The sequence below is a fragment of the Sesamum indicum genome, linkage group LG5, assembly GCF_000512975.1.
Source record: "Sesamum indicum cultivar Zhongzhi No. 13 linkage group LG5, S_indicum_v1.0, whole genome shotgun sequence".
Taxonomy (NCBI): Eukaryota; Viridiplantae; Streptophyta; class Magnoliopsida; order Lamiales; family Pedaliaceae; genus Sesamum; species Sesamum indicum.
Genome location: NC_026149.1, coordinates 2,503,954 through 2,517,701, shown reverse-complemented (window position 1 = coordinate 2,517,701; position 13,748 = coordinate 2,503,954). Strand labels below are relative to the sequence as shown.

The 13,748-nt window shown below is 34.5% G+C and overlaps 4 protein-coding genes across 5 annotated transcripts; 2 read left to right on the top strand and 2 right to left on the bottom strand.

Moving 5' to 3' along the window:
• LOC105161711 (NDR1/HIN1-like protein 1) lies at window positions 1,523–2,558 on the top strand. Its single transcript, XM_011079500.2, has 2 exons — window positions 1,523–2,124; window positions 2,165–2,558. The coding sequence occupies exons 1-2, from the start codon at window positions 1,599–1,601 to the stop codon at window positions 2,266–2,268; spliced, it is 630 nt and encodes a 209-aa protein (XP_011077802.1). The 5' UTR covers window positions 1,523–1,598; the 3' UTR covers window positions 2,269–2,558.
• LOC110012013 (NDR1/HIN1-like protein 3) lies at window positions 5,315–6,482 on the top strand. The gene has a single exon (XM_020694049.1). The coding sequence runs from the start codon at window positions 5,399–5,401 to the stop codon at window positions 6,257–6,259; it is 861 nt and encodes a 286-aa protein (XP_020549708.1). The 5' UTR covers window positions 5,315–5,398; the 3' UTR covers window positions 6,260–6,482.
• On the bottom strand, window positions 6,983–10,186 carry LOC105161710 (phosphatidylinositol N-acetylglucosaminyltransferase subunit C). 2 transcript variants are annotated; one of them, XM_011079499.2, is made up of 3 exons: window positions 10,027–10,186; window positions 8,724–8,939; window positions 6,983–8,204 (listed from the first exon to the last, which is right to left on the bottom strand). In XM_011079499.2, the coding sequence occupies exon 3, from the start codon at window positions 8,177–8,179 to the stop codon at window positions 7,274–7,276; it is 906 nt and encodes a 301-aa protein (XP_011077801.1). In that variant the 5' UTR covers window positions 8,180–8,204; window positions 8,724–8,939; window positions 10,027–10,186; the 3' UTR covers window positions 6,983–7,273. The 2 variants fall into 2 exon arrangements, with proteins under 2 accessions (XP_011077801.1, XP_011077800.1); XM_011079498.2 differs by lacking the exon at window positions 10,027–10,186 and having other exon boundaries at window positions 8,724–9,383.
• Window positions 11,740–12,943, bottom strand: LOC105161709. The gene has a single exon (XM_011079497.2). It carries the CDS (start codon window positions 12,711–12,713, stop codon window positions 12,024–12,026), a length of 690 nt encoding a protein of 229 aa, XP_011077799.1. The 5' UTR covers window positions 12,714–12,943; the 3' UTR covers window positions 11,740–12,023.

Sequence of the window (13,748 nt, the reverse complement as noted above, 5' to 3'; positions counted from 1 at the left end):
AATGCGCAACCCCCCCCCCCCCACCCCCCCCCCCCCCCCCCCCCCCCCCGCCCCCAATTAGTGTTAATCAGCCGAAAAAGAGAAGCTAAATTTGGAAAATGGGATCTAAGTAAGTATTTTTACCCTCTAAAACGTAACTTTTATTGCATATAGGGCCTTTCTTTCACTTTATCGTACCAATAGGCATACATATGGCCACGTCTTGTGTCCCCAACTGCCCAATTATATGTTTGTACCATGTTTTATTTGGTTTTAATTGAAGTCTCATAAATTCATTTTTAATGGCCGATTATGAGGTTAGCTTTGTAATTGAGTGGGTTAAACTTGTGTTTTGAGTGTATACACAATTTTTTATATCGTTTGATTTTTTGGATTAAAGTTTATAAAAATCACGTTTTGATAAAAGCTACAATTTGTAGGTTTAAATACCAGAATAACAATTCTTCATCAAATTACCTGACTCATTAAATTACTTTACCAAAATCACTTGTCACAAAACTAGTTTTGAAATTCAACTACAATCTACAGAGGTTTAATTAATTATTGAAATTGTAAATCCAAACGCCATAATCATCCTTTCCTAAAATCAACTAAAGAAAGAACGATTCAGAGACTTATTACTAATCAATTTCTTGATTTATTGAGACAATTATGTGTCCTCCTCAAAAATTAAAAAAAAAATAAAAATTATATATTTATAAGGAGGGAGTGGAGATATTTCACAAAATGTAAAAAAATATTCTTTGCCTTTATCTTTATTTCATGAATGAATATACGGAATTTTGGTGGTAAAGTGAGAGATGCTACACTTTTACGTCTTTTTCTGGCTTTTTACCCTCAAAAATTGAATAAAGTTGTGCGTGCACTATACTCTTAATATACACACAACATAATGACCGCTTGCTTATAATTCCCTTAAAGTCAATATAACTGTATATTCTGTTTTTATAATCATGACTTACTTTCTTTTATATCAATCCACCTCTTTCCACAATGTTATATATATTGGTAGAAATTATATCTGTCATCATATAATTATGGGACTTCAATTACCCCGTTTCTTCAACGTATGCTCATATTTTAGGTGAAATTTGTAATGTGAAATAGAATTGTCGCAAAAACAATATAATTTTTTAAAATCAAGAATGTTTATTTTTATTTTTTTAGAAAATGCCTAGTTTTTTAATTAGTCCTCGTTTACACGAATGTATATACTATACATGATGGGGAAAATCCAACACAGATCAACTTCGATTGAAATTGAACTAATTATATAACAAGTATAATATATTTATGATGTGGTTGTTGTAGTTAAAAAAGAATAATTAATCACGTGATTGATAAATGTATTATACTTATTCTATAATTAATTTAATTTGAATTTTAATAAAAAAATTCCATACACACAATTGGACATTCTAGTCACGGCATATACGAAAATGGCACAAACAAAAAGGCCACCCGCGCGGCCCACCAGGCACCCACCCTTCTCACTTCTAGAGCCTATATTAGTAGACAGCCGAACCCCATCCCTCCTCCTCACTCCCACACCTCAGAAACCAACTCCAAGAGCTAAACTCGTTCCCGCCGCCGTCAACATGTCGGAGAAAGCCTGCGACCACCACGAAAGCGACCGGCGAAAGATCGCGCGGCGGTGCTGCGCCGGTCTGCTCATCTTCAGCTTCATCTTCCTGGTGATCATCCTCCTAATTTGGTCCATCCTCCAGCCCAGAAAGCCCCGCTTCACCCTCCAAGACGCCACTATCTTCAACCTCAACGTCTCCGCCCCCAACGTCATCTCCACCACCGTCCAAGTCACCGTCAACTCCCGCAACCCCAACTCCAAAATCGGCATTTACTACGACAGGATGAACGTCTACGCCACCTACCACAACCAGCAAATCACCTACTACACCGTCATCCCGCCGGTCTACCAGGGCCACAAGGACGTCAACGTCTGGTCCCCCTTTATCTACGGCAACAACGTCCCAGTCGCCCCCTATAACGGCGTCGCCCTCGGCCAGGACAAGTCCAATGGCGCCATCTCCCTGACCATCAAAATTAACGGCCGCGTAAGGTGGAAGGTCGGCTCCTTCATCTCCGGCCGCTACCATCTCCACATCAGTCGGCTCCTTCATCTCCGGCCGCTACCACCTCCACGTCTCCTGCCCCGCCTATATTCCCCTCGGAAACAGCAAGAACACCGGAATTGTCATCGGCAACGCAGTTAAGTATCAGCTTTCACAGAGTTGTAGTGTCAATGTTTGATCAAAATTCTCAAAAAAAAAAAACATTTAAAAATAGGATTATTACATGCTAATCAAATCAGGACCAATAATCAATCGTCCGAAGAATTTAATTTCCGTTGTTTTCCATCTTTTTGGTATCATATATATATATGTATCTCTGGAGCGTATTGTATACGTTGGAGAATTGTACATTTTGCTCGATAATAATTCATTCAGGCGAGGAAGAGGTGAAAGCAGACAGAGCTGCAATGTATGATCTTGTACAAGAATTGTACCATGTTTAAGTTATTGAAATGAGAACTTATGCAATAATTGTTTCTATAATTAGAAGTGCTTAATGGGTTAATTATCCTCTAATTCTTGTAGTTTGATAATGATTTGCTTCTTCTTCACTCCCATTCTTTCCCGGAATTAATTTAATGTATACTTTTGAAGTGGTGGGTTTAACTTTCCATAATCCCTTTACTGGTACTCCTATATATATATATATTTATATTTGTTGATAATTGTTTGGTGTTTGGAGGTAGTGAGCTGTTTGGTGACTTTTTGTTATAGGAATATTACAAAATACACAACGGCAACGGCCATGTGGTTCATTGCAACTGGTGCCTTGATCATGTGTTCTTTTCCTCAAATTAGAATTAAGCTTACTGCTCTTAATTGAAATATTAATATTAAATAATTTTCTGTTCTACTTTGAAAATATTGTGTGTGTGAGTTAATTATACTCATATATATATATATATATATATATAAGTTGTCATTTATCAAATCATACATATTATGATTATTATTGTGATTATTATTATTATTATTATTATGTGTTAATTTAATAATTGATGGGTGGTATGAGTATAAATTCATATATAGGTGAAACTCTTACTTGGAAAATTGAGACAGTGGATTCAAAGGTTTGGTCGGAATGTAGAAAAGATGTGTGGCAATGATAATAGTTTGCTGGCTGTTGTGGTTGACAGGATGGATATGGAGAGATAAGGTCGGCGTTGTGCTTTTGTTTCCATTGCAAGAGAATCAACCACAATCGCATTTCCACTCTTATTATTTATGTATTTATTGAAAAAAAAAATTATTTGCTAAATTTAATTTATCCACATGATATAAAAAATGAACAAAATCTTTTTTATAGAAAAAAAATTAGTAAATTATTTTCTTATATTTTAAAAAATAAAGTAAATTACTTCTTTTATAACAATTTATATAGAAAATAATTTGCTAGATTTTTTATAATACAGGAAGTAATTAATTTGCTTTTTTTTTATATAGATATATTTTTCACTCATTTATTATATTACTGGGGTAAAATTGTATTTTTCCCAAAAAATTATAGCAGTAATAGTTAAATCATTACATTAATAAAAAAAAACAATTGATCAATAAATTGCAATAATTATCGAATTATAGTCAAATTAAAAGAATAATAAATTAATAAATAAAAAATGTGCATACATCTAATTATGGGTTATAACCATCAATCTGGTATTTATTTATATAACTCAAGTTTAACCACAAAATTAAGACCTCTTTGGCTCTTCAACTTAATTGGTTGTCATGTTAGCAAGAAACGGGCCTCATAATTATCCTCAATTAAGAATGCCGTCAACATGACATTTATTTTTCATGTCAAATTCTCTTTTATTATTTTTCGATAATTAATATATATGACCAATTAAATAACAAGTGAATCAGATTTGTTCTATATATATTAATTTGATTAGTGTATAATTAAGAAATATGATCAATAACATAACAAGTGAATGAAAATCTGGTCTCTATTAATTTGGTTGGATCAAAGGTTTCCTACATATAAAAATTCCAAGAGTGGGGGTTGGTTTAGGGGAGGTGGATTCATATTTCACATGGCATTGCGATGAAGGTCATTTTCAGTTTGCAAATTGCAACAGCAACTTCTAAACACAGAAAGAGTCTCAAAACAACCAGTGTACGCCTCTCTTGATGCTTTAATGTAGTGAAGATTAGGTGACGTTCTTGCACATGCAAACTCCCCACTTGTACCATTTCTTCATTTTTCGTTGCAATTTACTGATTTGAATTCGAAATTCACGTCCTCCAGATGATGGGTCGGCTCCATCTGTTTTTAACCTCCTGCTTGCTTTAACGCCTTCTAATTTCAATTCTCCTACGTAAATAAGCAATGTGGATTTTCATAGACCTTAGTCTTCAAATTTGATTGCATTGTCATCCAACTTGAAAATTTGTGTGTGAATTTAGTTCGGTCATTAATCTAAACGAACTCAAACGAGTTTTAATTTAATCAAAATATTTATCGATTTCAAGTAATCTGATATTTATAACTATATTTTATTATTTTTGCATTGATCAAATCAAATTTAAAAGTTTATCAAACTGTTTTTTTTTTCTTTTTAAGTTTGATTTGTAAAGTTTAATAAATTAAATTAAATACAAAAGAACTTTTATTGATTAATTTTAATTCAGTATCAAGCATTTTGATTTATTTTTCAATCCTAGACTCGTCTAAGTAGAAAGTACGTGTACCTTTGTCATAATTCCAGCCTTTTAATGTTCATGAATCTCTAAATCCAACACGATTCGCTCCATTAATTATACGTCACAAAATTTAACTCTTATATAGAAAATAATCACATTATTTGAGTAAAAAGACCGGATTTGATGACAATAATCACATTTTTCGACATAATTAATACATTTTTTGAAAAAAAAAATACCAATTATAAATATAATAAATACAATAATATTAATAATACAATTAATTTTATAAAATACTCCATATTATTTCTTACTTAAGTCTTATGCTACATAACAATTGAACATACTCCATATCCATATCGTTTCTTTTTTCTTCCTATTAAAAATTTAAACTCAATTTTTTTGGAAAAATATCTTAAAACCCAAACTGTGAGGCTGTTGCTAAGAGGTTTTAGACATAACAGTTAGTCCGTGTCCTATTTCTCCGGGGCTTTTACCACTTTCTCCGGCTCCGCCTCTCACGCTATGTATTTATACATATCAACTCACAATCTCCGTTCCAAGTTGTAAAACAAAAACATCTCTAGTCCATATAGTCCATACCCCCAAACCGGTCCTAATTAAACCACCCAACCATCCTACTTTTTCGCTCCTTACCACGCATGGGAGCGAAAGGCAAGCTGGACGGAGCTTACTACGGCGTTGGCCCGCCGCCCCAATCCCACCTCAATGGATCCCACTATAGCCCCTACGCTCCCCCCATGCAGCCACCGCATCCCCCATATATGGGAGCCGGTTCCATGTCGAACGGAGCATACCACGGCACCTACCCTCAGCAGCCACCGCCACCGCCACGACGGCAACACAGGAGCACCGACGACGGGTGCTGCTGCTGCTGCTGCGGCATCTGTAGCTGCCTCTTCAAGTGCCTCTGCGGCTGCCTCTTCAAGAGCCTCTGCACATGCATATGTCAAATTATCTGCACCCTTGTCGTTCTCGCTGGAATTATACTCCTAATCGTGTGGCTAATACTACGCCCCAACAACATCGAATCCTACACCAACGACGCCTCCCTCACCGAATTCAACCTCGACGGCAACACGCTTCGCTTCAACTTGGCTCTTAATATCTCTGTCCACAACCCCAACTCCCGCGTCCAGATTGAATACCAAAGCATCGAGGCCGAAGCACTTTACTGGGGCCAGAGATTCGCCACCAAGGAACTCGAGACGTTTTCTCAGCCGGTGAATAGCACGAGTTCGATCAAAACCGAGTTCAAGGGGCAGAACATCGTCATGCTCGACGATGAAGGGTTGTCTGAATACAACGAAGAGAAGAGTTCGGGCATGTTCAGCATTGATGTGAGACTTCATCTGCATATTCAACCGAAATTCTTGTTCATCAAAGGGGGTTCGATGAGGCCCTCGATCCATTGCAACACCAAAATTCCATTGAGCACGAGTGGGAAAACGTACCAAAGCCAGAATTGCGATGTCGTGTGGCTCAAGGCATTGTGGTGGTGATTTTCGCATTTTACCACGACTTTTGAATGTCCCAATGGAGGGTCTCTCTCTTTCTCTTCTTCTTCTAGTAATTACTTCTTTATTTTTTATTCTTTTGTAGGAATCAGCTGGTACATGTTACTATGGGATACGGGTTCTGTTTTAGGGGTTGATTCTTTGATTTTTGATGTGAAACTAGGATCATATGGCTATATGGTAAAAGCCGATCATTGTGTGCAGGACTGTGCATGAGTTTATGCGGATAAGTCTTTTGTTCTTCCATCATGAATTCATGATGTTCCTAGATTCTTGATAAAATTCTAACTCAAATTAAATTTGACAAAATTTGGACCAATTATATCACAAACATAATATATTTATTTTATAATTGGTGTATAGTTACGAAAAAGTAATCAGGATAACAACATAAACTGTTTCAGAAAATTGAATCTTGTAGGGACTAGAGCCTGGAAGGAAATGCAAAAACTGGCGAAGTGAAATCGCATGCATCAAAATATTCACGGCTCAAGTATCTTTACACATTGAGCAAAGATGGAGAAGGTGAACCACTCCAAGTCCATGAAACCTGTATCAACTTTAAATTTTTGAAATTTAAGAATTCAACAACAGTGGTAAATGTGACGCAGTCCAACTCTATCCAACACTGGGATTACCATTATTTGTGTTATGTAAAGGTTGCATTACGACATTGACAAAGTTAAATTTCAGGCAGATGAGTAGGAAGATTCACATCACAAAATTATATTTCGAAGAGAATCAACATATAACGCACAAAATTCCTAGCCATCCAAATACTCTCATAAACTAGCAAATCAACTGTATGTCTATAACATATGCTTTGTTGCAAATCAAGAACATAATCTCGAGGAGCAATGTACACCACAATTCCATGAAATACACAATAGCTCAAGAGGTAGTTCATAATTTTAAAGTGTAAGAAACTTCCGGAACTTGAAGAGAGGAGGATAAAACTATTGTTGCTCCAAACTTCCAAAATGTACAAAAACAACAGTTTCATTCCATTATCTTAAAGCAGAGCTTAGCCTCATCCCAGGGACCATTGATCTCAAATTTGTATTCTTGAATCCTAATCAGCCAGTAGGGGCACACCAAATTGACAAAAACCAATATACTCAACAGCAAAATAAAGAGCAAGCGGTGCAATTGATAAACGAAAAACAGAGTTGCGGCCATTAACCCCAAGGAGAAACATATATGCAAGCGGAAAGAGTATTTCTTTATACAATAACTAACAAATGGAGCAAACAAGAAAACTTGAAGGGAGAATAGCACAATAGCAAAGACATGAAGCCTTGATGGAAGTCGAGAAGCAATTAGGAGTGAAGCAACTATAGAAGCATTAAGAGATATGTTGCTTGTGAAGGTTGAATATTCAAGGGCCCCAGGAGCTGCGGAACCAGAATAGTTATGCAAAAAGAGATGGAGTATGACAAGAGAAGCTGTTAAAGCCCAAATAGAGTCTGAGCTTATGGATCTGGTCAGTGTGTGGTAAATAGGAGATAAAACGTATAAACCAGTTATAAAAAACGAGATTTTGACGACATAATTGAGCAGTAGGTCGAACGAGAGCATTTCTGCCGTTAAAAGAACGACAAAGAAGCCTGCCCCAAGGAGGACAATGTCAAGCAACACGAGAGACCTTTCACTAAAGATAGATCTGAGGGTATAAGTCCAGACCAAAACCACAAGAGCAACAATGCACAAATACTGAGAGATGGAGACCGCGTCCACCATCACCTTAACAAGGTCTCTTTTCACAACGTTGCAATTCATAATCATGTCTTCTAGGAAAGACTCATCAGTGTGATTATCGTCAAAACCAGGTTGCATCCCTCCATAGACAACTTTTCTCCATTTAGGAAAGGTTGGAGAGGCGCTCCTTTGCTTGCGGGATTCCATTTGTATTAACAATACCTATATGATACTGGTAGATATATGGAAAGACAATCAGCACGAACGACTTCAATTAACACAATAGCTTGAAGGGACTGTCTATAGAGCATATATCTGCATTATATAACCAAACGACTTCAAGCATATAACTAACAAAGAGACCAACTTTTCTCCTTTGCAAAATCAGAACTGTCTATATGACCAATATTCCTCCTTCAGCACGATACTAAAACCAAAGCCCTAACGGAACGCAATTCCTTTGTTAACAAATTCACGTTTTCGTTTCTGCTGTAGCGAATGGCATCAAACATACACAAATATGTTCGCAGCTTGTGTCTCATTTCAAAGGAATAAACAGAAACCAAAGACACAGACACAACACATTTCTTCACCAGCTTTTTTTTTTTTTTTTAAATTAACAAAGAGTATTGTATTGGTGTAGAAATAAATTGTTTGAAAACCAAAGGGGAAAAAAAAAGGCGAAATTATGTATATATTTTCAGCACTCCAGACAAGCCACCGCTGCCGAATGAATATTATTGTGACTCACCTCTTCAAAGCGAAGGCCAAATCGGAAGACAAAACAACGAGATTAGAGCGGCACCGGGAAAGACACAGGGAGTGGCGAGACGGAATAATGCGTAGCACTCTTTGGCACCAGGTCATAACAGCCGGTAATTGGGCGGCACACGCTTAAGTACGGACCACGGTAGCTTCAATGTGTCTACTGGACGAGGCAGATGAAGATTGCAGGACGATATTTCCACTGTAAAATTTTCACCCAATATGTAATTTCTTTGGAGCCGAAAAAAGTGTCAGTGAGGTTCTAAATAAGATATTGGATCCCCAATAAAGATTCAGATTTAATGGGCTCAATCAATGGATCCTCATCCACCACTAATTTTTAGTACTGTTTTTTGTTTCCAGCTCATTGGATTCAGAGTCCATCATACTTGAAAAATAATAACATTCTCTCACTTAAGCACTTAATAAATTAGTTAAAAATGATGTGTGTCACTACACTTCACAACTTAAATTACATATTTGACATTCTTGTAAACAGTGGTGCAAATGAGCCGAGATCGGCCAAAAATCTGAACTACGCAAGCTCGAGCACATTGTTTGGAGTTCGAGTGCGAGCTCTAGTAAAAGCTCGATAGAGGAAAACTCCCCTCATAAAATAAGTAGTTTTACAAACCACTAAGATTAGGAACAAAAGATCATCTCTAAATCAAAAGGATTATGTACATATGCTATGTTTGGTTTTGTGTTTTACACACCTCTATTAGGTGTGCAATTGTAATTTATTTTTTTTATTATTTTTTATTCTTCTCTTAACATAAATATATATATTATATTTCACTAACAAACAAAATACTTTATACATACATATATATATATTACTAAATATATATATATATTCAAAGACATGATTTGACAATCAACAGTAACCCATGTCTCCCAAATCCCAACATCAAACCTAAGCTACTTATTTCACACTATTTTATATTATATCAAAATACAAATCCAAACATACCATCTATCTCAAAACACATACTTACTTATCTCTATTTTTCTCACTCTGTCTCCAAAATGCCAAAACAAAAACATTCAAAACATTCATCCAAATATAAGCATAGATACTCACAAGAACGATAACAAAAATCCAGTCAAAGCACAACCAAACAAAGTCAACAAACAAAAAATTCAATGAGGTATTTTATCAAACACCTTGAAAGCAAAATTTACTCAAAAAATTTCTTGTACAAATTGTAAACAACTTGAAAGCAAAATTTACTCAAAAAATTTCTTTTACAAACTGTAAAAGAAATTTACAATTTCAAAAAAATCACCTGGCAATGGTGGAGTCAGATAGAAAGTGTGCCGTGTGCCGATGGATTCGTGGAGGTAAAGCTAGAGTTCTGCAATTTTTTCTTCACTTGGCGAGAGAGAGAGAGTTAGAGAGAGGAAGAGTTCTCAATAGTGAATAGTCAATACTCACATTACGTACTTACATCTCCTATCTCCTGACTCCATCATACTTTTTCAGCTTTTCTTTTTTAATTTTAATTTTAATAATACTTGATTAATTGATTTATTTGTTTAATAAATATAGAGATAATTAATATATTTATTTATATACATTAAATAATTATAAGATTAAGATAAGTAATAAAAAAATATTTTTTTGGTAGTGGATGAGATATATAATTGTAAAATTCATATATATTATATTAAATATTTACTTATAAAAAGATTATCAAAACGTCCTGAATTATTGATTAAGCTTATTTTTAGATAATATAAACTAAAATATTATATTTTAATACCATCTAAAATATAATATATTGACTAACAATTCTAACCTATGGTGAATTTTAAAGACATGCATTTTGTAGTGGAAATGAAATTATAATGATAAAATTCATATACATTATAATAAATATTCATTTACAAAAAAATATCAAAATATACTAAATTATTGGTTAAGCTTGTTTTTATATATAAGCTAAAATATCATATTTTAATACCATCTAAAATTGAAATATAAGATTTATGGACTAATAATTCTAATATATAGTGAATAAATGCTTTATGTTTTGATGGTCTGAAATTGTAATGATAAAATTCATATGCATTAAATTAAACATTTATTTATAAAAAAATTATCAAAATATAGTAAATTATTGATTAAGCTTATTTTTAGATAATATAAACCTTAATACCATATTTTAGTATATTCTAAAACTAAAATGATACATTGACTAACAATTCTAATATATTGAATTTTGAAATAAATGCATTTTGTTGTAAATTATAACGATAAAATTCATATACATTATATTAAATATTTATTTATAAAAAAAATTATTAAAATGTATAAATTATTGAGTTAGCTTGACTTTTAGATAATATAAACTAAACTACCATATTCAATACATCTAAAATTAATATGAGATATTAACCAATAATTCTAATTTATTGTGAATTTTAAATATTTATTTACAAAAAAAAGTATCAAAACTTACTAAATTGTTGCTTACATTTGTTTTTAAACAACATAAATAAAAATACCGTATTTTATTCTTATATAAAATTAAATTAGGAGATGTATTGACTAAATATTTTAATATATGGTGAATATTGAATATAAATTTAATATAATATCAAATATCTACTTAAATAATATTTATAAATAAAAAATATAAAGAAAAGGTGTGAGCTCGCAAGCTCATGAACGTAAAAAAATAGAGCTTGAGCTAGCGCTCGAGAGCCGAGCTCCAACCCGAGCAGGCTCGCAAGCACCCTTAGTTCTAATATTAATTCACTCATTTCTAAATCGTAATAAAAGAGAAAATAATTAATTAATAAAACTATATATATATATAAAAAAGAAAATATTTCATACTTACTTTATATTTATCATACAGAATAAGAAGAAGGTTTTGAGCTTACTAATTCTATTCTAACTATACAAAATAATTCAAAAGAAAAACATTAATTGTTTTGTGGAAATCACTTCATATTATGTTTGACTGATATGTTTCGTATTCATCAAGAGCAGTACCCCAGAGTCTTATTAGTCCCTTAAACAATTTCTCATATATATTCTAACTTCTAATCTAATATGTATGGCCGCATTCGGCACAACAGTTGAGATTAGTTGAGAACGCTCCATCCAAAATAATATATAAATACTAATCAGAAACTGAAATGCTGTAATTATACTAATCAAATCCTTAATATTACACATAAAGAAAAAAGACGAGAAAATTAAACGCAACGGTGGTTGCTACTGCCAGTATGTACACACGTCTGACCTCGCCAACGGTGCCGTTTTTATGTTGAACTAATCATGCCTGCCTCCGGTGACCGACCAATGACCAACCACCTCGTGAACTGGAGAAGCCGAGGGAGTGAAATACACCGGCGAATCGCAAGGTGTCGAATACGGCGTCGCATCGTCTACGCCGCAATCATCAATCTCCACCGACACCGTCGACGTCTCCTCTGCCGCTTTCAAACACTCCTCCAAGCTCACCCTGCTTCTATTATAATCACCAGTATCCTTATTCACGTCTTTTTCAGCAGCAGGACGCAGAGATTTCTCAGCAGGCGATTCCATGTCTTCTCTCTCCTCTTCTGCGATGGTGAACAAAAACCGAGGAGGTCCGAACATTCCCTGAATCTTCAACAGGTCAATATCAACCACTTCCATATCGGACTGCTGATTGGAACTGAGATCATTAGCCGTAGCATTAACAGTCTCTGACTTGCGATCGAAGCAAAACTGCGGTCTTATGCAGAAAAAATACAGAAGCTCCTTGGACGATGCGATGGAGGAGAAAGAGGAATCCGATGAAGAATACTGCGAGACTTCATCTCCACCGCCACCACCGACTGCATTCGTTTGACGGCGGAATACACGGCGGCGCCATAGGACATAAAAGAGTTCTGCGAAAAGCACCACCAGTGAGATTGCAAAAATTGTAGCGAGTGCAGTGCCTAGCTTGCTTAGTCCGCCGCCGCCGCCGCCCATTTTGGTTGCTCTAAGGAGAATAGGTAACTAACAGCCCTATATTTTTCTGCTATATACCTTACTATGGAGTAAACATATAGCATTAAGGCTCGTTTACTTAATTGGTCTTCAGAATCTATCAAAAGAAATTGCAACTGGAAGTGAAGGTGGTGACCGGGTACCGGAGGGAGAGGAAGGCTGAGGAGGGGAAGAGGGTGTGATTTGGAGGGGTGGTGACTGGATTTAGCCGGTTGTGGGGTACAGGGGTTACTAACGGATAAATTTTCTGGGAAATGGGGAGTTTCAGGAGTGACGTGGACTTCTCGAATACAAACACATTTGAACTTAATGCGCGGAAGTGAACGACAGCCCTGGACTCTTGTAATGATGATATCGGTCCGCAGTTAAAAAAAAACAACAAAGTAATAACAATAGTAATTGATGAGATTTTAATTTAAATGTTAAGAGATTTTTATAATACAAGTCGCTACAATAATCCAAAGATTTTTAATAAAATTTTAAAATTAAATGAGTATTAATTTGTAGAATAAAAGCTAATATTTTGATATTTAAATCAATAATGAGTCTACTAAAAGAATAATCGAAAAACTTGAAGGTAAAAAATATGGTACAATAAGTGAAATAACTTGAATACTTGATGAAATATCAAGATAGAGTGATGATAATTGTGTGGAGTGCAAAACATATGCAAGAAGCTTGCTGAAAAATCGAGAGAAAATGAAAGTAAGAGCTACACGATACCCTATATTTATAAGTCGATGGAGAGTGACTTTTAGAAGTACAGTAAAACCTCTATAAATTAATAAACTCTTTAAAATAATAAAATCTTCCGGTCCCGACTTGAGCCTTTGTAAAAAATCATCAAATTCGATAAGATAATAAAATAATAATTTTTTAAAAAATTCCTTTATAAATATTAGGTCCCATTAAAACTCTAAATTAATAATTCATAAATATACAATTAATAAATATTAGGGTAATTTACTAAAATATGAAGTCTGTAATGCTTTACGCATTTGATCATTCATGGATGAT

What these genes read in the sequence shown, in the direction of transcription:
- LOC110012013 (XM_020694049.1), top strand. Translation starts at nt 5,399, where the DNA reads ATGGGAGCGAAAGGCAAGCTGGACGGAGCTTACTACGGCGTTGGCCCG.
- LOC105161710 (XM_011079499.2), bottom strand. Translation starts at nt 8,179, where the DNA reads ATGGAATCCCGCAAGCAAAGGAGCGCCTCTCCAACCTTTCCTAAATGG.
- LOC105161709 (XM_011079497.2), bottom strand. Translation starts at nt 12,713, where the DNA reads ATGGGCGGCGGCGGCGGCGGACTAAGCAAGCTAGGCACTGCACTCGCT.
- LOC105161711 (XM_011079500.2), top strand. Translation starts at nt 1,599, where the DNA reads ATGTCGGAGAAAGCCTGCGACCACCACGAAAGCGACCGGCGAAAGATC. An exon ending in CCGCTACCATCTCCACATCA is followed by an intron (nt 2,125 to 2,164) that starts GTCGGCTCCTTC and finishes ACCTCCACGTCT; the next exon opens with CCTGCCCCGCCTATATTCCC.